Source organism: Eptesicus fuscus, chromosome 1 (genome assembly GCF_027574615.1).
Source record: "Eptesicus fuscus isolate TK198812 chromosome 1, DD_ASM_mEF_20220401, whole genome shotgun sequence".
Classification (NCBI taxonomy): Eukaryota; Metazoa; Chordata; class Mammalia; order Chiroptera; family Vespertilionidae; genus Eptesicus; species Eptesicus fuscus.
The window spans coordinates 44,991,944-45,017,164 of NC_072473.1; the positions used below are offsets into that span (position 1 = coordinate 44,991,944).

Genomic DNA, 25,221 nt, shown 5'->3' on the forward strand with positions numbered 1-25,221 from the left:
AAAGATTTGAGAACATGAACCGAGAAGGTAAACTGCTTCTTGTCATACCTTGAAATGAAATTTAGGGAGAGATTCTGTCCTTGAAGAGAGATTGCTGTTGATGAGGCTGTTGTTGGTTTCAGGGGAAAGATATACTTCATCACATATAATCCTAAAAAGCCAACACAATGGGGTAATCGTTTATATGTCCTCTCATATTCAAAATGTGATTACGTACATTCATTTGTCCCTTATGGAGGAATAACATCTGAAACGTTGGTGAGACCTGATCTCCCTTTTACTAGCAGAATAGTTTTAGAACTTCATGAAAGATTGAAGAACTCAGTACCTGGTTCTCAAGGTTATCATTTCTTCACTGACAGGTATTACACTAGTGTCATTCTTGCAAAGGAATTGTTCAAGGAAAAAAACACACTTGACAGGGACAATAATGCCCAATAGGAAAGATAATCCACCAGTTATCAAACATCCAACGCTAATGAAAGTAGAGATAGTGGCTTTCAGGGATGAAAATGTAATGCTTCTTGCGTGGAAAGACAAGAGGATAGTCACAATGCTCAGTACATGGGACACTTTAGAGACTGAGTCTGTGGAAAGGAGAGTGCGTGGTGGTGGGAAGGAAATAGTCCTCAAACCCAAGGTCATGACCAACTATACAAAGTTTATGGGGGGTGTTGATATAGCTGATCACTACACAGTCACATACTGTTTTATGAGGAAGACTCTAAAATGGTGGCATAAATTGTTTTTCTGGGGGCTTGAGGTCAGTGTTTTAAATTCCTATATATTGTACAAAGAATGCCAAAAAAGAAAAAATGAAAAACCGATAACGCATGTGAAATTTATTAGGAAACTAGTACATGATCTTGGAGAATTCAGAGATGGTACACTAACTTCCAGGGGTAGATTATTATCCACTAACTTAGAGCAACGTTGAGATGTAAAGCTCCATATAATCACACCTCACCCTAACAAAAAACACAGAGATTGTGTTGTTTGTTCTAACAGAAAAATCAAAGGAGGAAGAAGACGATTTATATTTGCGAAACATGTGAATGTAAACCAGGTCTTCATGTGGGTAAATGTTTCAAAAAATACCACACCATGAAAAATTATAGAGATTAAAATTACTCTTTGAATGTATCAATAATTTGAAATATAAAAAAAATCCAAATAAGTTTGTATGAAAAGAAACTCCAGTTTTTTTATTCTACTGCCGCGCTTTGTAAAATCTGGGGTATATAAAAAATTAAATCCCGAGTAGAAAAAGCAAGCGAGTGCAAAGGGTTAAACTTTATAATAGGTATGTATATATAGAAATTACATAGTATATTTAGGGTTTGATACTAAATATCAAACAGTTTCAGGCGTCCACTGGGGGTCATGGAACATATTCCCTGTTGATAAGGGAGGACTACTGTATATTTTTGCTTTAGAAAGTGTGGTTTGATTCTTAATATTGTACCTTTAAAAGCTAAAACTAAAACAAAGGGTCTAATGGGAATGTTGCCTCAGTAAATGGGTAAAAGAAATGTAAGGTAAACTTAAGTTAGATCAAGCATTAGTGTAATAACCCACACTTTGCCAAGACACCTACCTTCCTAAACACTGTATTGTAACACTGTTGTGTCAGTAGTTTGGGCTTAGGACTTCAAACCATTTTAAGTAAATGTACTGATAAAACCCCCAAAAGTACATAACGATTTTGACCACAAAGATGGAAATGTTTAAATTTTATGTAATGTTTTAATAGTTTAATTGGTAAGAAATAAATGTATAGTGCATGTCCCCTCACCCCCACTTAGTAACTTTCTGGCATTATAAGGATAACTATAGCTGAAAGTAGGAAATTAAGAGAAGTGAGTAGCTTTTTCAAAGTAATTGAAAGTTTCTTTTTCTCCAAAATAGTTTGAGTTTTTAAGATATTGACCTTAGATTCTGTATACAATTTATGTTTGTAATCTTTTTATGTTTTTCTCATTAGGGACATAATTCTACATTATTGAAATATAGTTATATTTGAAATAACATGTTACTCACTGCTTTGTTTTCTCTCAACAGTTAAAAGATGTTGATACTCGGAAAATCATAAGAGCAATGCTTTCTTATGTGTGGCCCAAAGACAGGCCAGATCTACGAGCTAGGGTTGCTATTTCCCTGGGATTTTTGGGTTGCGCAAAGGTAAGATTAAGAAATTATGTGTTGATCATTATTATAAGAAATGCTATGATATTTTCTAGTATTGAAACTTGAACTGATGTAAGGCACTTTTGGGGGAGCATTGTCAACATTTAGGACCCTATAGTAACTGTTGTATGCAATCTGCAGAAATTATATGGTAATGTCTGATTTATCTGTGGATCAGACTTAGAACAGCCTCAACTTAATGGAATTCATTCCTGATGTCTAATAGAAGATCATTTATTGGAGCAAAACATAAGGAACTTTTATAAAAGAAACTCCTCAGTGTCTTGTTGGCTTTTATTTAATATACTAGAGGTCTGATGCACAAAGATTCATGCAAGAATGGGCCTTCCTTCCCCTGGCTGCAGGCACCGCCTTTGCTCTGGTCTGGAGCCGCCTTTCTGCCTTCCCACGCTGCCTAGAGGTGTTTTGCACGGCCCATGGTCGCTGGGTGTCTGCGTATGCAAATTAACCCACCATCTTTGTTGCATACTCACTCCTGATTGGCTGGTGGGTGTCATAAATCTACAGTCAATTTGCATCTTTCTCTTTTATTAGTGTAGATATTTAATACATTGTTCTCAGTTCCCAGTAAATTGTAAAGGATAAAGACATTTTAGGCACATTGATAGTCCTAAGTGGTAAACAACAGTGTGATATTAAAGGAAAAAAGGGAAAGAAACAACAACAAAAGCTGGGCATTTTGGTACCATTCATTATACGGGCTCTGTATATATTAGCAGCCTCCTCAGTTTCTTGCTGTACTGTAATACATGTTAATAAGGCAAACTTATAATAATGACTGAGCTTTCAATAAACATCCCTTATTTTTAATTTATTCACATTTTAAGTCAGTGCTGTACATATCTTTAGGTACAGTATACAGTAATGGTACATTTATAGGCTGTGGAGTCAGACTTCCTGGGGTAACCTTGCTCAAGTTGCTTAGTCTCTGTGCCCCAGTTTCTTAATTTAACTTGTAAAATAAAGCAAAATAAGGTTGTTATAAAGGATAAATAATTTAAAATACAAAAGGCTTATAACTGTGCCTGGCATACAGTGAAACAATGTAATGCTAAAATCAAAATAAATTCAGATTTCCATCATAAATATGGTAAAAACAAAGTCTGCTTAAAAGTATAAATGAGGTTTGGCTATCATTTGGTTACCAGCCTTACATATGTGTTAACATTTTGTTGTAGAACTCAGGTCTTATAATTTACTTCTTCTTTGTATCATGTGTGTTCCTGTTTTTTTACTCTTTTTTCCTACCCCAAAAATATTTATTGAGAACTTGTCATACAAAGTACTGTTTTTGGCCCTGCAGAGTATTCAAATATAAATAAATCACATTTCTTCTCTCAAATCATACAGAATAACATGTTTTATTTTATTGCTATAATACAGAGTAGGTCATAAATGATTTAAAAGAAGTGTTGAGGGTGTTTCAAAGGAAAGAACCACAATGATGGGGAGTCAGGAAAGGTTTTATAGAGGAGGTGATATCTGAGACAGGCCTGGATTAATGAATGGGCTTGTTATAGGTATAGGAATAACAAGAAGGAGATGAGAGGGAAGATAGAGTATGTATAGAGAAGTGAGTAGTACAACTTTGCTCCAGTGAGAGGGTAATGTTTCCAAGGAATTCAAAGTAATTTTGAAAAGATAAATAGAACTCCTAAGGCGAAATCCCTTAACTGTACAATGAAAATTTATTTAATTATGTTGGAAAGTATTAAATTTATTAAATTATGTTGGAAGTAGTAAACTATTTTGAGTAAAGTTAGAGCTTTAGTTTAGGAAATTAATCTGTCCCTGATGTATAAGATGGATTAGGGTAATGAGAGACCTAAAGTACAGATACCATTCATTTTCAATTCATGCATTCATTCAGCAAATATTTATCGACCAGTTATGATAATAACTTAATAGTCTAAGTGAGAAGTAATTGTTGTACTGGAATAGTGGCATATATGGTAATATGGCGGGAAAAGATGCCAGAGATATTGTGAGGTAAGGGAGGTAGAATCATTAAGACTTAGCAACATAAAAAAGAGGAATAGGATTCAAAGATGTTGTCAAGAATTAGAGAATGATAGTGCCTTTTTAACAGAAGTATGTTGGGAGGTCTTTGTGAAGATGAAAATTTTGGTTTTGGGCATGTTAAGTTTGAGGTGCTAGTAGAACATCAAGATAGAGATATTTAGCTGGTAATACAAAATACAAGACAAGCTGAGGAAGGAGCCCAGGGTTAGAAAGATTAGGAGATAATAGTTGAAACAATGCAATTTGATGAATTCACCAAGGAAAAGAACAGAAATAGAAGGCGACTAGAGACAGACCCTGTGATAAATGTGTTCCTATAGGAAAGTAAAGTAAATAGTAGTGGAAACATTGGAAAGAGTGATTGGAGAGGTAAGAGTAAAACCAAAATACTTTAGTCAGTTTCCTTTTTCATCTATGGACTCTGTTAAGTGCTCTCTCAATGAATCAGACCCTTCTCTCGGAGAGGAATTAAATCAGGATGCTGAGCAACAGACCAAGAATCCATACTTTATTCTGTTTGTTTAAGCTTAAGAGAGAGCATACCATTATAAATCGAATGTCGTAATTTTAAAAACTCATATTCATTTTTAGTACAGTTCTGGTTGCCAAATTGTCTTCTACTCACAAATTACTCAAGGGTAAAGCTTATACTGAGGCAGAAGTAGCAAATTGGCCTTTAATCCTTCATTAACTGAATGTAAGTACCTTGCTGACAAGTTGAAGGCAGACTGTTTTCTAGAACATGACTAATTAATTTAGTCAAAGGGAGAAGTCTTAAATAATGGCATTTGGATAGACTATTTTTAGAGTGAATTCCACTCTTTTTTGAAACACAGGTTTCTGTTTCTTGGTGATAGGTAATGTCAGGGTATGAAATCTAGATCAATCTAATTTCCTTAAGGACAAAGATATTTTTACAAGGCTAATATCTGATTCTCTGTCAACAAATACTTAGTACCTATAGTTTGTAAACTGTTGTACTAACCTCATATAAACTAATTAAAAGTAATTAGAAATGAATATAGAAAAATTAATCCTCAGAGGGATCAAACATGGCAGAATGGGTGAACGTTGCCCTCAGCTCCTCCCATGACTACATCAAAATTACAACTAAGTTATCTGGAGAACCATTTGAAGAATAGCTGAACAGAAGTTTTATAACTGAGGATATAAAGAAGAAGCCATGTCTAGACCTGTAGAAGGGACAGAGTTGTGAAACGCCGCAGGATCCATGTGGAGGGGTTGAGAATCCAGAAAGATATTTCAGCTATAGAGGACCCCCTTAGGGGCATGGGGACCTCAGCCTGCCACTGAGAGCACCCAACTCAGCACCACTGCTGGGAAGAATAGCCCATGAAACATCTGGCTGTGAAAATCATCTGGGATTTTGTCTACTGGGCTAAGGCAGAAGTCTAATAGAAACCCAGGCAAGCTGTGAAAGGGCCAGCACACAAAATTTTGCTCACAAACACTCACCCTAGGCTCCCAAGGAGGAGACAGCAGCTCGGAGATTACCAGAATCATACAGGGAGAGACTGAATTTTGTGTCTTCGGGGGCAGAGCTGGAGAGACAGTGCTAATGTCTCTGTGTTGATTGCCTCACCTCAGCTGCCATAGGACACCATCATTTCTCGGCTGAGTACTCCTATATAGCTAGGGAGGTACATTAGCCCCATCATGATGACTCCTGATACCCGACTCTGCCAGTGTCACAAACGGCTGTGGGCTCTGCTCCTGCGAACTGGTGAACATGGGCCAATGTTGCGGTCTTTCTTAAAAAAAAAATGTTCAAGGAATTCCGGGCAAACATGGAGGCACCAGAGACACACAGGGAGAGACTGAGTTGTGTGATTTTAAAGCGAAGACCATCTTCCTGTACACAGGATAGTAATAAAAAAAATGCCAACAAACAAAAGTACTAGATGGTTTCACAGGTGAATTTTACCAAGCATTTAAAGAAGAATTGATATCTTCCCAAAAATTCAAAAAGAGGGAAGACCCCAAAGCTTATTTTAGGAGGCTGGTTTTATCCTAATCCCAAAACCAGGTAACGACACTACAAAGAAAGAAAAGTAAAGGCCAATATCCCAGATGAACATAGGCACAAAAACCCTGAACAAAATATTAGCAAACTGAATAGAGCAATACATGGAGAAATTCATACACCATGACCAAGTGGGATTTATTCCTGGGGTGAAAGGTGGGTACAGCATCCACAAATCAATTAATGTGATATACCACATGAACAAATAAAGGATAAAAATCATAAGGTCACATTAATAGGTGCAGAAAAACATTTGATAAAATCCAGCACCCATTTATGATAAACACTCTCAGCTAAGTGGGATTAAAAGGAACTTATCTCAACACTAGAGGCCCAGTGCACGAAATTCATGCATGGAGGGGGGGTGTCCCTCAACCCAGCCTGCACCCTCTCCAATCTGGGACCCGGTGGGATTGGGCCTAAACAGGCAGTCGGACATCCCTCTCACAATTCAGGACTACTGGCTCCCAACAGCTTGCCTGCCTCTGCCTGATTGCCCCTAACCGCTTCTGCCTGCCAGCCTGATCACCCCTAACCACTCCCCTGCCAGCCTGATCGACGCCTAACTGCTCCCCGGCCGGCCTGATTGTCCCTAATTGCCCTCCCCTGCCGGCCTGGTCACCTGTAACTGCCCTCCCCTGCCAGTCTGGTTGCCCCTAACTGTCCTCCCCTGTGGGCCTGGTTGCCCCCAACTGCCCTCCCATGCTGGCCCGGTCACCCCTAACTGCCCTCCCCTGCTGGCCTGGTCACCCCTAACTGCTCTCCCCTGCAGGCCTGCCCCCCTACCACTGCCCTCCCCTCCTGGCCTGATTGCCCACAACTGCCCTCCCCTGCAGACCTGGTCTCCCCCAACTGCCCTCCTCTGCCGGCCTGGTCACCCCTAACTGCCCTTCCTGCTTGCCTGGTCACCCACAACTGCCCTCCACTGCAGGCCTGGTCCCCCCCTCAACTGCCCTCCCCTGCAGGCCTGGTCTCCAAATGTTCTCCCCTGGAGGCCTGGCCCCCACCCCCAACTGCCCTCTCCTGCAGTCTTGGTCCACCCTAACAGCCCTCCCCTGCTGACCTGGTCTCCCCCAACTGCCCTCCACTGCCGGCCTGGTCACCCCTAACTGCCCTCCCTGCTTGCCTGATCACCCATAACTGCCCTCCCCTGCAGGCCTGGGTCCCCCCCAACTGCCCTCCTTTGCTGGCCTGGTCTTCCCCAACTGCCCTGCCCTGCAGGCCATCTTGTGGTGGCCATCTTGTGTCCACATGGGGGCAGCCATCTTGTGTCTTGGAGTGATGGTCAATTTGCATATTACTCTTTTATTAGATAGGATAATAAAGGCCATATGTGACAAACCCATAGTTAACATGCTCAACAGGAAAAAACTATAAGTTGTTTTCTTTAAGATTAGGGACAAGACAGGGCTGTACACTCACTACTCTTATTCAACATAGTACTGGAAGTCCTAGCCACAGCAATTGGACAAAAAGCAGAAATAAAAGTCATCCAAATTGGAAAGGAATAAGCAAAACTGTTGTTATTTGCAGATGACATTATAGTACTTATTGAGAACCCTAAAGATTTCACCAAAAAATTACTGGACCTGATAAATGAATTCAGTAAAGTAGCAGGATACAAAATAATTATTCAGAAATTTATTGCATTTTTATACTCCCAATAATGAACTACCAGAAGGAGAAATTAAGAAAACTACATAATTTACAATTGCATCATTAAAGATAAATTATCAAGTAAGAAATTTAACCAAGGAGGTAAAACACTTGTACTCAGAAAATGGTAAGACATTGAAGAAAAAAGTTAAAGAAGTTTCAAATAAATGGAAGCATGTACTCTGTTCATGGAAAGGAAGAATTAACATAACTAAAATGTTCATACTAACCAAATTAGTCTGTGGATTCAACACACTTCCTATCAAAATACAATGGCATATTTCAGAGAACTGCAACACATTCTCCAAAGATTTACACTGAGTGGCCAGATTATTATGACCACCCCATCAGTACTTCGTTGGGCCACCTTTTGCCTTCAACACTGCGGCCATTCTTCTTGGCATTGACTCCACGAGATGTTGAAAGGTGATGTGAGGAATCTTGACACCATGCCTGATGAATAGCACTGTCCAGTTCTGTGAGATTTTATGGTTGTGGAACCAGCTGCCTGATGGCTCTTTTAACTTCGTCTCACAAATGCTCAATTGGATTGATATCTGGTGGTTGTGGGGGCCACCTAAGCAAGGTAAGTCTCCCTCATGTTCTTGAAATCACTCCTGCACAATACGAGTACCGTGGCATAGCGCATTGTCTTGTTGGAAGAAGCCATCTCCATTGGGATACGCCATCAACATGATAGGATGAACTTGATCAGCAATGATACTTAGGTATGTTGTGCTAGTCAGACGTTGTTCCACAAGAATTAAAGGGCCCAAATCATGCCAGGAAAAAATGCCCCTAACCATAACACTGCCCCCACCAGCTTGAAGGGTTGTACTCATGCATGTGGGGTGCATGCTTTCATGCTGTTTCTGTGAAATTCTCACTCTGCCATCTGCATGATGCAACTGGAAACGTGATTCATCGGACCACATGACTTTGTTCCAATGCTCAACTGTCCAATCCTTGTGTTCCTGTGCGAATTGGAGACGTTTTATCTTGGTAACTGCAGACAGCAAAGATGTTCGAACAGGCCTTTGGCTTCCATATCCCATATGATGCAGTGTACGGCTAATTTGCCTAGAAACGTCAGGTGATCATAATAATCTGGCCACTCAGTGTATATGGAACCTCCCAAAGACACCAAATAGCCACAGCAATCTTGAGAAAGAATAAAGTTGGAGGTATCACATTATCTGATCCCAAACAGTACTACAAGGTGTTAGTAATCAAAACAGCATGATACTGGCATAAAACCAGACATATAAATCAATGGAACAGAACAGAGCCCAGAAATAAAACCATTCCTTTACAGTCAATTAATATTTGACAAAGGAGGTAAAAATATACATTGGGATAAACATAGTGTATTGAATAAATGGTGTTGGGAATATTGAACAGATACATGAAGAAAACTAAAACTGGCTTACTTTCTTACTGCTTATCTATATATATTCTATCCTATCTAATAAAAGAGTAATATGCAAATTGACCATCACTCCAACACACAAGATGGCTGCCCCCATGTGGTCAAAGATGGTTGCCCCCATGTGGACACAAGATGGCCACCACAAGATGGCCAGCAGGGGAGGGCAGTTGGGAGGGACCAGGTCTGCAATGGAGGGCAGTTGTGGGGGACCCAGACCTGCAGGGAAGAGCAGTTAGGCATCAATCAGGCTGGCAGGAGAGTGGTTAGGGGGTGATCAGGCTGGCAGAAAGAAGCGATTAGGGGCAATCAGAAAGGCAGGCAGGCGAGTGATTGGGAGCCAACAGTCCTGGATTGTGAGAGGGATGTCTGATTGCCCGTTTAGGCCCGATCAGGCCTAAACGGGCAGTTGGTCATCCCTCAAAAGGTCCCAGATTGGAGAGGGTGCAGACTGGGCTGAGGGACACACAACACTGTGCACAAATTTCGTGCACCGGGCCTCTAGTATATATATAAAAGCTTAAATGACTGTTACGACGGAATGACTAGTTGACCAGTCGCTATGATGCGCACTGACCACCTGGGGGCAGACGCTCAAGGCAGGAGCTTCCCCCTGGTGTTCAGTGCGCTCCCACGGGGGGAGCACCACTCAGCCAGAAGCCGGGCTCACGGCTGATGAGCGCAATTGCAGCAGCAGTAGCCTCTCGTGACTGTGGCAGCTCTAGGCATAGTGGGCTGGGATGAGTGTGAGCGGTGCAACACCCAGCCCCACTTCTGGCTTCTTCCTGGCCACCTGCCAATTGGCGCACTGCTACATCCCCCGGGGGATGTCTGACTGCCGGTTTAGGCCCGATCTCTGCAGGCCAGTTGGACATCCGGCAGTCGGACATACCCCGACGGGTCCCAGATACAAGAGGTGCAGGCCAGGCTGAGGGACACACCCCATCCCCGTCCTCCCCCCCTGGGGCATGAATTTCATGCACCGAGCCTCTAGTATAAGAATAAACTCAAAATGAATTAAAGACTTACATGTAAGACTCAAAACCATAAAACTGATAGAAGAAAACAGTAAAATCTCTTGACATTGCTTTTTGTAATATTTTTTTGTGATATATCTCCTAGGGCAGTGGTCGGCAAACTCATTAGTCAACAGAGCCAAATATCAACAGTACAACGATTGAAATTTCTTTTGAGAGCCAATTTTTTAAACTTAAACTTCTTCTAATGCCACTTCTTCAAAATAGACTCACCCAGGCCATGGTATTTTGTGGAAGAGCCACACTCAAGGGGCCAAAGAGCCGCATGTGGCTCGCGAGCCGCAGTTTGCCAACCACGGTCCTAGGGCAAGGGAAACAAAAGAAAAATAAAGACAAGTGACTACATCAAGTTAAAAGGGTTTAAACAGCAAAAAAAAAAAAACAACAAAAAAAACAAAAATCAAAATGAAAAGACAACCTACTGAATGGGAGAACACATTGCCAATACATCTGATAAAGGGTTAATATCCAAAATTTATAAAGAACCTGTAATGGTCAACATAAAAAAAATCAAACAATTCAATTAAAAATTGGGCAGAAGATCTGAACAGACACTTCTAAAAGGACATACAGATGGCCCATCCTACCTAATAATAGACAAGTATGCAAATTGACCATACCTCTGACACGCCCACCATCCAATCAGAGCGAGCATGCAAATTAACCCAAACCAAGATGGCTACAGCCACAGAGAGCAAGGTTTCCTAGATAGCAGAGGAAGCCAAGCTTTCTGCCTGCCCTTGCCAGGCCTAAGCCTCCACTCAAGCTACAAAGTTTCAATTATAGAAGGTAAACAAATTCAAACAAATGGCGGAAGAATGGAGCTTGAGAGAGCAGGCCAGGGTTGCCGCCAGCAACAGGGGAAGCAAAGCTTTCTGCACACCCTGGCTGGGCCCACCCGCTTAAGGCAAGAAAGTTTCAATTATAACCCCAACAGAAATGGCTGCCGGCCTCGGAGGGAGCCCCAGGCTTGGCTCTGCTCCAGGCTACAAAGTTTCAATTGTAGAAGGAAAATAAATTCCAGATACCAGGGCCTCCGCTTGGGTTGCCAGGGGGCATGGCCGGCCTGCAAACCACCACAGGCCCCTCGCTCAGGCCGCCCCATGCCCCAAGGGAACCCCACCCTAATCAGGGACACCTTTCAGGGCAAACCAGCTGGCCCCCACCCCTGTATCAGGCCTCTATCCTATCTAATAAAAGAGTAATGTGCAGATTGATCATCACTGCAACACACAATATAGCTGCCCCCATGTGATCAAAGATCCTGCCCCCAAGTGGACACAAGATGGCCACCACAAGATGGCCAGCAGGAGAGGGCAGTTGGGAGGCACCCGGCCTGCAAGGGAGGGCAGTTGAGAAGGACCAGGCCTTCAAGGGAGGGCAGTTGGAGGTGATCAACCCTGCAGGAGAGGGCAGTTAGGGATGACCAGGCCGGAAAAGGAGAGAAGTTGGAGGCAAACAGGCTGGCAGCAGAGTGGTTAGGGGGTGATCAGGCTGGCAGGCAGAAGCGGTTAGGGGCAATCAGGAAGGCAGGCAGGCAAGCAGTTGGGAGCCAGCAGTCCTGGATTGTGAGAGGGATGTCCGACTGCCCGTTTAGGCCCGATCAGGATCCTAAACGGGCAGTCGGACATCCCTCGATGGATCCCACCGGGATCGGGCCTAAACGGGTGGGATCGGGCCTAAACGGGCAGTCGGACATCCCTTAAGGGGTCCCATATTGGTGAGGGTACAGGATGGGCTAAGGGACAACCCCCCTCCGTGCACGAATTTCATGCACCGGGCCTATAGTTTGTAAAGATGCTCAATGTCACTAATTGTCAGGGAAACGCAAATTAAAACCACAATGAAGTTTCACCTCACAAGTGTTAGAATAGCTACTATCAATAAATCAACAAACAACCAGTATTGGCCAGGATGTGGAGACTATGAAACCCTCTTGCACTGTTGGTGGGAATACAGACTGGTGTATCTACTGTGGAAAGCAGTATGGAGTTGCCTAGGAAAAATAAAAAAATACAACTGACTTATGACCTACCAATTCCACTTCTGAGTATATATTAGAAGAAACCCCAAACAGCAATTTAAAAATATATGTTTTCGTATTTTTATTGCAGCATTATTTACAATAGCCAAGATATGGAAACAACCCAAATACCCATCTATAGTTGAGTGGATAAAAACATTCTGGTAGATATATCTATACAACATTACTCAGCTATGAAAAGGAATGAAATCTTAACATTTGCGATAGTATGGTTTTCCCTAGAAGTTACTATGCTAATTGAAATAAGCCAGTCAGAGAAAAACAAAAACCATATAATTTCACTCATATGTGGAATCTAAAGAACAAAATAAATGAACAAACAAAGTAGAAACAGACTCATAGATACAGAGAACAGACTGATGGCTGCCAGAGGGGAGGGGAGTGGGGGACTATTTGAAAGATGAAGAGATTAAGAAACACAAATTGGTATTTATAAAACAGTGATGAGGATATAAAATACAGCATAAGGCACATAGTCATTAATCTATATAAAACCCTAATATGCAAATAGACTGAATGGCGGAACAAGCAAACAACTGAACAACCAGTCACTATGATGTGCGCTGACCACCAGGGGCCGCACACGGAACATAGCAGTCAGCAGAGCGTGCGTCGTGGTGGGCATCGGCCATGGCAGGATGGTGGAGCAGGTGAGCAGGGCTCCCAGATCACGGCGAGGCTCAGGTTGCTGTCATTGGGGCGAGCCTCTGGTGGTAACGGAAAATTCTTTGCTCCCGCACACCACGGTCCTGCCTGGTGCTTGCACCCGCTGCCGGCACCAGTGCTGCTGCTCGCACCTGCTGCCAGTGCCGGCCCTGATGGCTCAGCACCATCAGCGGGTGTGAGAGGTGGCTGCTGGCCCCAATCACCCCTCAGGGCTTCTCCACTTCCCCCTGCTCCTGTGGGGCGATTGGGGCTGGCAGCTGCTTCTTACACCTGCTGCTGGCGATGGCCCTGCTTGCACCCGCTGCTGGCACTGGAGCTGCCGCTTGCACCCGCTGCTAGTGCCCGGCGCTGGTCCCGATCTCTTGGTGCCATCATCGGGTGCGAGCGGTGGCTGCCTGCCCCGATCATCCCTGAGGGCTTCTCCACCTCCCCCTGCTCCTGAGGGGTGATTGGGGCTGTAGCTGCCGCTCGCACCTGCTGATGGCGCCGGCCCTGCTTGCACCCGCTGCTGGTGCCGGCCCCAATCGCTCTGTACTGTCAGCGGGTGCAAATGGGGCCAGTGCCATCAGCGTGTGGAACCAGTAGTGGCGGGAGCGGGGCTGCTGGCAGAGGGGACTGTGGTCCCTGTTGGGAGGGGCCAGGCGGGGTCATGGAGGATGGGCCAAGACCCTCCCATGTGCCCACCACAGCCTCATGGCCCACAGTTTATTTCACGGTGCACATATTCGTGCACTGGGCCCCTAGTATTGTAATAACTATGATTGGTGCCAGTTGGGTACTTAAAATATCAGGGGGCTCACTTTGTAAATACATGATTGTCTAAAATACTATGCTATACACCTCTAAGTAATATAAAATAAGATTTAATGTAAACTTTAATTGAAAATTAAAATTTAAAAATAGAAAACAGAAAAATCTATCCTCAAAATGTATGTTTGATTCCTTTTTGTTCAGAAATTGGAAGAAATTGCCAGATGTTATTATGTGTACTTACTCGGTACTTTCAGAGCATATAGAAAAACAGTTTTCTTTTTATTAGACAGGAACCAGACCATAGAATAACTTTAGGAATATAGAGCATAGTAGCATTTAAACATTCCTAACATTGTTTTTCCATCTTCTGTACTGTCCTCACTTTAAAAGTGATCACTCTCTCAAATCTTTAAAACCTGGTCATTGTTTATTTCTGAGGAGTATTGCAGTTATTTGTAATTGGTGTGCAAAGATGGATTATTACCCTTTTCATTCCTTGGCTTCCCATTTTTTTCCTGAACCTGATTATATTCTTTGGCATATAAGCACTTTGGACCAATCTGGTCTTCTTTATCCCCTCTAGATACTTCTGAGAACTTTAGGACAGGGTTCAAGATCTTTCTTAGCTCTAAAAGAATGCTGCCCTGTCATCGTAACAGTGGGTGGTGATTTCATAATGAGGCCTGAGGCATCCATTAGAGAGATGGAAGACAGAAAATGAGAAATATCAAGTGAGAATTAAAAATGAGGAGGATTTCATGCTTAACATATGGGGCTACAGCATACCATCTGCTTACTTACTTTCCTTTTAATGCTCTTTTTATTCCGAGGGTCTTAATGCTATCATTGTCTCTAGCAAAGAATTTTAAAATAAACTATTATTTAGAGAGGCCTTGCAGCCTAGAGGAAGAAAAGAGGATGTGTTGATAATCTATCCAAGTTGTAGCAATTCTATTATATTACATTAGAGCTCAGTATGACATATGTTTTAAGGGTTCTGCTGCCAAGAGAGACAGAGAAAATGTTTGGCTTCATTTCTTAAATTCCTACAAATAATATCTAATGCCTTTTCTTACCATCCACACATATGTTATAGGAGCATCACATCATCCTTAATCTGGGGATTTTGAGATCTTCTGAGGATTTTTTAAATGCATCCTTTCTGTTAGTATATTACATACAACTGTGCCAAGATTTAAAGTAAATATAAAACATATTTACTGCCTTAGCTGGTTTTCTCAGTGGATAGAGCATCACCTGCAGACTGAAGGTGTCCTGGCTTCGATTTGGTCATGGGCACATGCCTAGGTTTCAGGCTCAATCCCCAGTAGGGGGCATGCAGGAGGCATCAGATCAATGATTCTCATCATTGATGCTTTATCTCTCCTTCTCCCTTCCTCTTTGAAATCAATAAAAATATATTTTAAAAATAAAAAATAAAACATATTTACTAAATTCTGATTTCATAAAATAAATGTTTATTTTAATACTAATGGCCCAGTGCATAGATTTGTGCACATTGAAAGGAAATTAATTAGAAGAAATATTTTAATATTGCTATTCACTCTTTCTCTATAATAGAAGCGTCAACCAAATTCATGATCGACAATGACAGATCAAAACACACTTGTGCGATTGGCGCCAGCTAGAGCTTTATATGTACCGTGCATGTGCAAGTCAACGTTTATTTTTAAATTGCCATTGCGCACATATGTACCAGACATTCGGACAGATGTATGGTCGGTCACTTAGCCTTTTATATATATAGATTATAAAAGTTTACTCATTACTCATATTCTCTAACCACCATCACCTTGGGAAATAACTTAGTTGACAGAGAATTTGGGGGCACATTAAGTTAAAGTATCATGTTCAAAAATATAGTCTCAATAATGTGTTGGAAATGAAAATAAACCATATTTAAAATTATAAAATAATTTTACAAGAAGGTATGATTTATAAAAATATAATCAATACCCCTTTTCTCCAAGAAAGCATTATATAAAATAAGGGATAATATATGTGTCTTAGTCCATTTTGACTGCTATAACAGAATAACATGCACTGATCCACTGTTTTTTTTGTTTGTTTGTTTTTTCATTTTAACCTCACAAAAGAGGTCTCTGGGGATTCTTTTATAAGCGTATTAATCCCATTTGTAAGGCCTCTGCGGTTATGACCTAAACACCTCCTAACAGCTCCACCTCCTAATACTATCACCCTGGGGGTTAGAATTCAACCTATGTACAGTAGGTCTTCGGGTTACATTGGAGATCCGTTCCTATAGCAAGACGGAATGCAATTTTTGCCGTAAGTCAGAACCCACCTACATAAGCGCCTACGTCACTCTCATGGAGCACATACACAGCAGTAATGAAGCGAGACAGTGAAAAAAAATGAAAAGAAAGATAATTCCTGACCTTTTCTTGTGGTAAATAAATAATAAACATATAAAGCACATATGTACATATGTCGAAATGACAATGTTTTTTGTTTTTTTTTTATAAATAAATGGGAGATGATGACGTAACCACGAAATGACGTACGTTGCCCGAGGACTGCCTGTATTGAGTGGGGGTGGTGCAGGAGCAGGACACAAATATTCATACTATAGCGATATGTGTTGAGCAAACAAACATTTGTTAAGTGACTGTTAAATACAAGGTACTGTGCTTTGCAACTGGGAATACAAAAATGAATAAAATGTGCTCCTTGCCCTTCTGGAGTTGTAGTGTATTGAAGGATAAAATATATAAATGATGATAATGTCTAACATTAAAAATACCCAAAGGAAGTCACAAATGAAGCTGTATGGGAATCTTAACAATTAGGCATTTAGGAAAGGCTTCATGCAAGAGCTAGAGCTTTTCAGTAACTACGAACTTGACATTTGTAATTTCAAATGACTCATGCACTTCTTGCTTAGCTTTGGTTCTTTAAAATTTTATGAAAAATATTTTAACATGAAACAGTGCTACTTAAATCCTTTAAGTTGAGTAGTATAATTTATACCCTGGAGTACTTTTAAAAATTAAAATACTATATTTTAAGCTTACAAAAAAATTAAGCAATAAGTATAGAATGTTCTTTTTTAAAAATTCTTTATTATTTAAAGTATCACATGAGTATCCTTTTTTCCCCCATTGACCTCTCTCCCACCACCCCTTACCCCAAGCACAAGCTCTCTAAAAAACAGGTGTGTTTTTTTTCTATTACTAACATCTTGTATTCATGTACTACATTTTCACAATTGATATACCAATTATAAAAATACGTTATTCTTTTTTTAAAAATATATTTTATTGATTTTTTACAGAGAGGAAGAGAGAGGGATAGAGAGTTAGAAACATCGATGAGAGAGAAACATCGATCAGCTGCCTCTTGCACACCCCCTACTGGAGATGTGCCCGCAACCAAGGTACATGCCCTTGACCAGAATCGAACCTGGGACCCTTGAGTCCGCAGGCCGACGCTCTATCCACTGAGCCAAACCGGTTTCGGCAAAAAATACGTTATTCTTGTTAACTAAATTAATAGTTTACATTAGGATTCACTGTGTGTTGTAGTATATATAGGTTCATGGAAATGCACAATGTTATGTATTCATTATTAAAGTACTGTACAGAATAATTTTCACTGCCCTAAGAATTCCATGTGTTCCACCTATTCATCTCTCTCTTCATCTTCCCAGATCCTTGGTAACCAATGATCATTTTACTCTGAAATTTTGCCTTTTTTCAGACTGTCATATAATTGGAAATCATATAATGTATAGCCACTTCAGACTGGCTGGTTTCACTTAGCAATCTACATTTCAGAGTCATTTATGTCTTTTTGTGACTTGAGAGTTTATTTCTTTTTATTATTGAATATATTCCATTGTGTGGATGTACCATGATGTGTCTATCCATTCACCTGTTGCTTCCAGATATGGGCAATTGTAAATAAACTGCAATAAGCATTTTGTTCAGGATTTTGTGTGACATAAATTTTCAGTTTATTTGGGTAATTACCAAGGAATGCAATTGTTAGACTATATTATAAGACTGTGGTTAGTTTTGTGAGAAACTGCCGAACTGTCTTCCAAACTGGCTGTTCCATTTTGCATTCCCACCAGCAATGATTGAAAGTTACTGTTGCTCCACATCCTTGTCATCCATTTTTTTTCCTTTTTTAAAAATTTCTTTATTGATTAAGGTATCACATATTTGTCCTCATCCCCCCATTCCCATCCCACACCCCTCCCCACGCATGCCCCCACCCCCCTGTTTTCCTTAACCACTGGTTAGGCTTTTCATCCCTTTTTTAATTGGGTTGTTCATTTTCTATTGACTTGTAAGAGTTCTTTGTATACATTTTGGATACCAGTCCTTGGTCAGATGTCTTAAAAATATTTTCACTCAATTTGTGGCTGTATTTTCATTCCCAGCAGAAATTGTAAATTTTGATGAAGTCCAGTTTATCAATGTTTTGTGGATTGTGCTTTTAGTGTTGCATCTAAGGGTCACCTAGATTTTCTTTCATGTTATCTTCTAGAATTTTTATAGATTTGTGCTTTACATTTAGGTCTGTGATCCATTTGGAGTTAATTTTTGGAAAAGGTATAAGATCAGTGTCTAAAAACTTTTTAAAAATTAGTTCCAGAACTATTTTTTGAAAATTTCCCACTGGGCTGCCTTCCCACTGCTGCCAAAGATCAGTTATCTATTTTTGTGTATATTTGTCTATTTCTGGACTCTCTATTCTGTTCCATTGATGTATTTGTCTATTCTTTTGCCCTTATCATACTGTCTTAATTAGTGTAGTTTTATAGTCAGTCTTGAAGTCAAGTAGTGGTAGCCTTCCAATATTGTTTTCTTCAATATTGAGTTGGATATTTTAGGTCTTTTTCTTTACTATATAAACTTTAAAATCAGTTTGTTCATATCTACCAAATTACTTGCTGGGATTTTGATTGGGATTGCATCGCCAATATAGATCAAGTTTGGAAAGAATTGACATCTTGACAATATTGAGTCATCCACGAATGTGAAATATCTCTCCAATCATTTAGTTGTTTTTTGATTTTTTTTATCAGAGTTTTCTAATTTTCCTCATATAGATTTTGGAAATGCATAATGTTATGTATTCATTATTAAAGTACTGTACAGAATAATTTTCACTGCCTAATTATTTCATTTTTTAGTACTCATTTAAATGGTGTTATATTTTTTATTTTAAATTGTGTGTTGTTCATTGGAGGAAGATAGGAAAGCAATTGACTTTTGCATATTACCTTTTCATCCTTCAGTTTTGCTATTTGCTTATTAATTTCAGGAGTTTTTTTGTTGACTCTTGGATTTTTCTACATGGATAATCATATCTGCAAAAATCATTTATTTCTTTCTTCCTAATATGTATACTTTTTATTTTATTTACTTGCTTTTATTTCCATTTCTTTCTTATTGTATAATGTTGAACAATAGCAGTAAGACAGGACATTCTTGCCTTGTTCCTAATCTTAAGAGAAAACCATCTAGTTTTCCATAATTAAGTATATTGTAAGCTATAGGGTTTTATGTATATGTTCTTAAACAAGTTGATGAAATTCCCCTCTTTTTCCAGTTTGCTAAAAGTTTTTATCATGAATAGGTGCTAGATTTTGTCCCATACTTCTTTTGCATCTATTGATATCATTTGATATATTTTCTTTAGCCTGTTAAAGTGATAAATTACATTGTAGCCATGCATCATTTAACAAAAGGGATATGTTTTGAGAAATGCATTGTACGGTGATTTTGACATTGTGAAAATAATGTAAAGTGCACTTACAGAAATCTAGATGCTTTAGCTTACTACATACCTAAGTGCTATGACATAGCTTATTGCTCATAGGCTACAAACCAGTACATGTTACTATACTGAATACTGTAGGCAATTATAACATAATGATAAATATTTGTGTATATAAACATAGAAATACAGTATAAAAGATATAAAATGGTATACCTATATAGGACACTTAACACAAATGGAGCTTGCAGGACTGGAAGTTGCTATGGGTAAGTCAGTGAGTGAGTGATGAGAGAATGTGGAGTCCTAAAGGTGGACAACTGGGAATAAATGGAGAGGCAAGAAGGGAGGAAAGCCCAGATGGCCACATTTGTAGCCCTGAAGCCAGGAGGTGGGTAACAGCTCTGCCAGAGAGGGGACGAATCTGATGGTGGCAGATGCTTTTGTGGGCTCTCCAGCAGGGCTAGCAGTGTGAAAGCAGCTGAGCCAACTGAGATGCCTAGACAAGGACACAAGACCTGGGGCAAGGACACAACATAGGGTTTCTGCCGCAGCTTTCTGCTGTCAGATGTGGGTGTTTCAGGCAAAGAAATGAAGCAATTTAGCTTTGCCACCCCATGGACTCCCCAAACTAGTCTCCATTTGTCCTTGGTGTTGGGTTGAGGAGCACATTATCTGAAAACAGAGGGCTATTGTGGTAGAAATGCTTTTTCCCCTCTATGATTGATCCCCAGGTGGGGTAAATGGGGCTGTGGCTGAGGTCCCGGGTGGTCATTATGGTCAGGGCAAACAAATCCCACCCACAAGCATCATGGCTGTACTGTCTGTACTGTCGGACAGAAAACCAAGAAGTTCAGCTCTGGGAGACCACAGAGGTAAAAATCTTGTGATTCAGCAACACCTACCAGAAAATAGTAGAAAAACTTCTTCAGAGAAAGCTGCTAGAGAAAGGCCAGTAATTCGATAGATGCCTAAACAGAGGAGACCAGCTAATACCATGAATAACCAAGGTAATGAGAACTGTTAGAAAGAAAATGAAAAATCTCCAGAAACCAAGCTGAAACACATGGAAATATGTTATATAAATGACAGAGAAATCAGGATTGCAGGTCTGAAAATACTCAAGGAGATGTGAGAAAATAGAGACAGGCAATCCAGTGCACTCATTAAACAAATTAATGAACTAAATGAGTACTTTACAAAAGAGCTTGAAACTTTTAAAAAGAACCAATCAGAAATCCTGGAAATGAAGCATGAAATTAGAGATTGGTAGTGAACTACTGAGCATAGGAAACAGAGCCGACCAGATGAAGGAAAGCATTAGTGACATTGAAGATAGGAATCTAGAAATGACAAAGATGGAAGAAGAAAGAGACCTGACCATAAAAAGAAATAAAAGAGATCTACAAGAACTATCTGACTCCATCAGAAAAAGCACATAAGAATTATAAGAATACTAGAAGGAGAGAGGAACAGAGAGTCTATTCAAATAAATAGTGGAAGAAAACTTCCCAAACCTATGGAAAGAGCTAGGTCCTGAAATCCAAGAAGCAAACAGAACATCTAATTATATCAATTGAGAGGCTCTCCCCGAGACACATTGTATTAAAATTGTAAAAAATGAATGACAGAAAATTCTCAAAGTAGCCAGGGAAAAGAAGGAAGTGACCTACAAAGGAAAACCCATCAGAATATTGTCTGACATCTGAGCAGAAAATCTACAAGCCAGAAGAGAGTAGAACGAAATATTCAAACGACTGAAAGACAGAAATTACCAGCCAAGAATAATATATCCAGCAAAATTATCCTTTAGATATGAAGGATAAATACTTTCCCAGACATACAGAAACAGGGATTTAATCACCAGAAAATCTCAATTGCAAGAAATATACAAGGCAATTCTACCTGAAACAAAGAGCATAAGGTTGCAACACTAAAAGTAAGATCACCCAAAAATTACAGCATAAACATGGATAATTTGTGACAACAAAAACATTAAAGGGAATGGGTAAAAGTCATAACTGGACAGAGATCAGAGGCACTCAAGAGAAAAAAATTACTATATATATGCAACTTTATTTTTCATAAACCTATAGGTAACCACACAGCACAACCCCAAAATGAAGACACATAAGTTAAAGAGGAAACAGGAAAGAAGTATGGAATTCCACCAAACAAAAACAACAGACAGAAACACAAGGGGAAAAAAAACAAAAGATGCAGAGCTTCCAAACAACAAAAGATAAATGGCCATCTGATTCCTGATACATGAACAATTACCCTAAATGTATATGGACAAAATTCACCAATAAAGAGTTATGGTGTAGGAGAGTGGATCAAAAAACAACTAGCCCTAACTGGTTTGGCTCAGTGGATAGAGTGTCGGCCTGTGGACTGAAGGGTCCCTGGTTTGATTCTGGTGAAGGGCACATGCCTGGGTTGTGGGCTCGATCCCCAGTAGGGTGTGTGCAGGAGGCAGCCAGTCTGTGATTCTCATCATTGATGTTTCTATCTCTCCCTCTCCCTTCTTCTCTGAAATCAATAAAAACATATTTATTTAAAAAAACACCAACTGTTATGCTGCCTACAAGAGATATCTAAGCTGCAAAGAAAAAAGGTAGATTCAAAGTAAAAGTGTGGATAATGATTCTCTAAGCAAATAATATTCACAGAAAAGCAGGTATGACCATACTTATACGTGACAGAATAGATTAGAAGATAATAAAAATAACAAGAGACAAAGATGGATATTTTATGATAAAGGACACTACGTCAAGAAAACATAATACTTCTTCATATAGGTGTACCCAATCATGGAGCACCAAAATATACAAAGCAACTTCTCATGGAACTGAAGGGAGAAACGGATCAAAACAATCATAGTTGGGGACCTTACTATTCCATTAACACCTCTAGATAGATTATCCAAACAAAATCCATAAAGAAATATCAGCCTTATATGACACATTACAATAAATGAACACAATTGACATTTACAGAGCCTTTCACCCCAGAACATCAGAGTGTACCTTCTTCTCCAGTGCACATGGAATATGCTCAAGGATAGACCATATGTTGTGCCACAAGACTACCATCAACAAATTCAAGAAAATTGAAATTATACCAAGCATATTCTCTGATCATGATGCCTTGAAATTAGAAATCGCAAAAAGGAAGTAAACCCACAAATACACGAATATTAAAGAATATATTACTAAAAAATGATTGGGTCACAGAAGAAATAAAGGTGAGATAAAAATATATAGAGACAATTGAGAATGACACTATGACATATCAAAACTTCTAGGATGCAATAAAAGCAGAAATAACAGGGAAATTTATATCAGTACAAGCCTATTTCAAGAAACAAGGGAAATTCCAAGTAAACAACCTTATATTACATTTTAATGTACTGGAAAAAGAACAAAAGCAACCCAAAGTCAGTAGAAGAAAGAAAATAATAAAAATTAGAGCTGACTTGAATGAAATAGAGAACAGAAAGACTAAACAAAAAAATAATAAAAAAAGAGCTCATTCTTTGAAAAGATTAATAAAATTGACAAACCCCTCACTAAACTCACTAAGGATAAAAGACTAAAGACCCATATAATCAATATCAGAAATTAAAGAGAAGTCGCCACAGACATCACAGATATACAAAGGATCATACTGAAATACTATGGATGACTGTGTACCACCAAATTCATTAACTTAGAGAAATGGATACATTCCTAGAAATATACAACCTTTCTAGACTATATCATGAAGAATTGCAAAATCTAAATGGACTGATAAGCGTTGAGGAAATTGAAACAATCATCAAAAACCTCCCTAGTGAATTCCACCAAACATTCAAAAAAAATTTTTAAACCTATGCAATTGTAAAAAAGAGGGATCTCTTTCACTTTGGGACAGAATGAATGGACCTAGAGAATATTATGCTAAGTAAAATAAGCCAATCTGAGCAAGAAAAATATCACATGATCGCATTATTTGTGGAATGTTAAGAACAAAATGTATTGGCTGGAAGAATGGAGGCATAGAACAGACTGACATACCTTGATGTGGGGACAAAGTCGGGGAGGGGTGGTTGAGGTACAAGAACCCATAAACCAAATAACTTACATACTAATGCATAGCCTCGGGCAATAGGGCAGTGAAGACCCCAGGGAGTGAATAGGGGCTAGGAGGTAGAGGGTAAAGGAAGGGAAATTGGAGACATCTGTAATACTATCAACAATAAAAATTACTTCTAAATAAATAAAACCTGTCCTTCTGAAACTTCCAAAAAACATGAAGAAGAGGCATTACTTCCAAACATATTTAATAAAGACAACATAACTCTGATAGCAAAACCTGGCAAGGATAACAGAAGAAAAGAAAACTACAGATCAATATCTCTGATGAAGACAGATGCAAAAATCCTAAACAAAATACTATCAAATCAAATATAATACATAAAAAAATGATACATCACGATCAAATGGGGTTCATTCCAGAGGCACAAGGATGGTTCAACATATGCAAATCAGTCAGTGTAATGCACCACATCAGTAAAAGAATAGATAAAAAAAATCATATGTTAATAGATACTGGAAAAGTATTTCATAAAATACAACATCCATTGATGATTAAAACACTAAATAGATAGGAATAGAAGGAAAGTACCTCAACATAATAAAGGCCATCCTATATAATAAAAGACTAATATGCAAATCGACCAAACGGCAGAATGACTGGTCACTATGATGCGCACTGACCACCAGGGGTCAGACACTCAATGCAGGAGGTGCTCCCTGGTGGTCAGTGTGCTCCCACAAGGGGCAGACACTCAATGCAGGAGGTGCCCCCTGGTGGTCAGTGTGCTCCCACAGGGGGAGCGCCGCTCAGCCAGAAGCCAGCTCACGGCTGGCGAGTGCAGCAGTGGTGTTGGGAGCCTCTTCTGCCCTGTGGCAGCGCTAAAGATGTCCGACTGCTGGCTAAGGCCTGCTCCCTATGGACATCTGTCAGTCAGACATCCGTCAGTCGGACATTCCCCGAGGGCTCCCAGACTGTGAGAGGGCATAGGCCAGACTGAGGGGACCCCCCTGCCATGTGCATGAATTTCATGCACCGGGCCTCTAGTATATGATAAAATCTCAGCCAATATTGTACTCAGTGGCAAAAAAACTGAAAGCTTTTCCCCTAAAATCAGGAACAAGACAAGGATGCCCATTCTCACCACTCCAATTCAACATAGTTTTAGAAGTCCTACCCAAACCAAGAAGTTAAGAGAAAGAAAATAAAGGCATCCAAATAGGGAAGGAAGAAGTTAGAGTCACTTTTTTCAGATGACACGATTCTGAGCATAGAAAACCCTAAAGAGCCCACCAAAAAACTACTTGAAACAAATACAGTAAAGTTGCAAGATATAAAATCAATGTGCAAAAATCGATTGCCTCCCTGTATACTAACAACAAAATGTCAGAAAAAGAAATGAAAAAAACAAACAAACAAACAAACCGACAATTCCTATTGCAATTGGAACCAAAAAAAATAAAATACATAGCAATAAACTTAACAAAAACCATGCAAGACCTATATACTGAAAACT

General features: G+C 39.8%; 1 protein-coding gene across 1 annotated transcript in view; it reads left to right on the top strand.

The window, feature by feature from the left end:
* Nucleotides 1-25,221, top strand: part of ABCB7 (ATP binding cassette subfamily B member 7) — a 161,419-nt gene that overhangs the window by 74,629 nt on the left and 61,569 nt on the right. Inside the window, exon 3 of the mRNA XM_008158871.3 lies at nucleotides 2,062-2,181. Coding sequence (XP_008157093.1) covers nucleotides 2,062-2,181 — 120 coding nt within the window. The remainder of the gene's footprint in view (nucleotides 1-2,061; nucleotides 2,182-25,221) is intronic.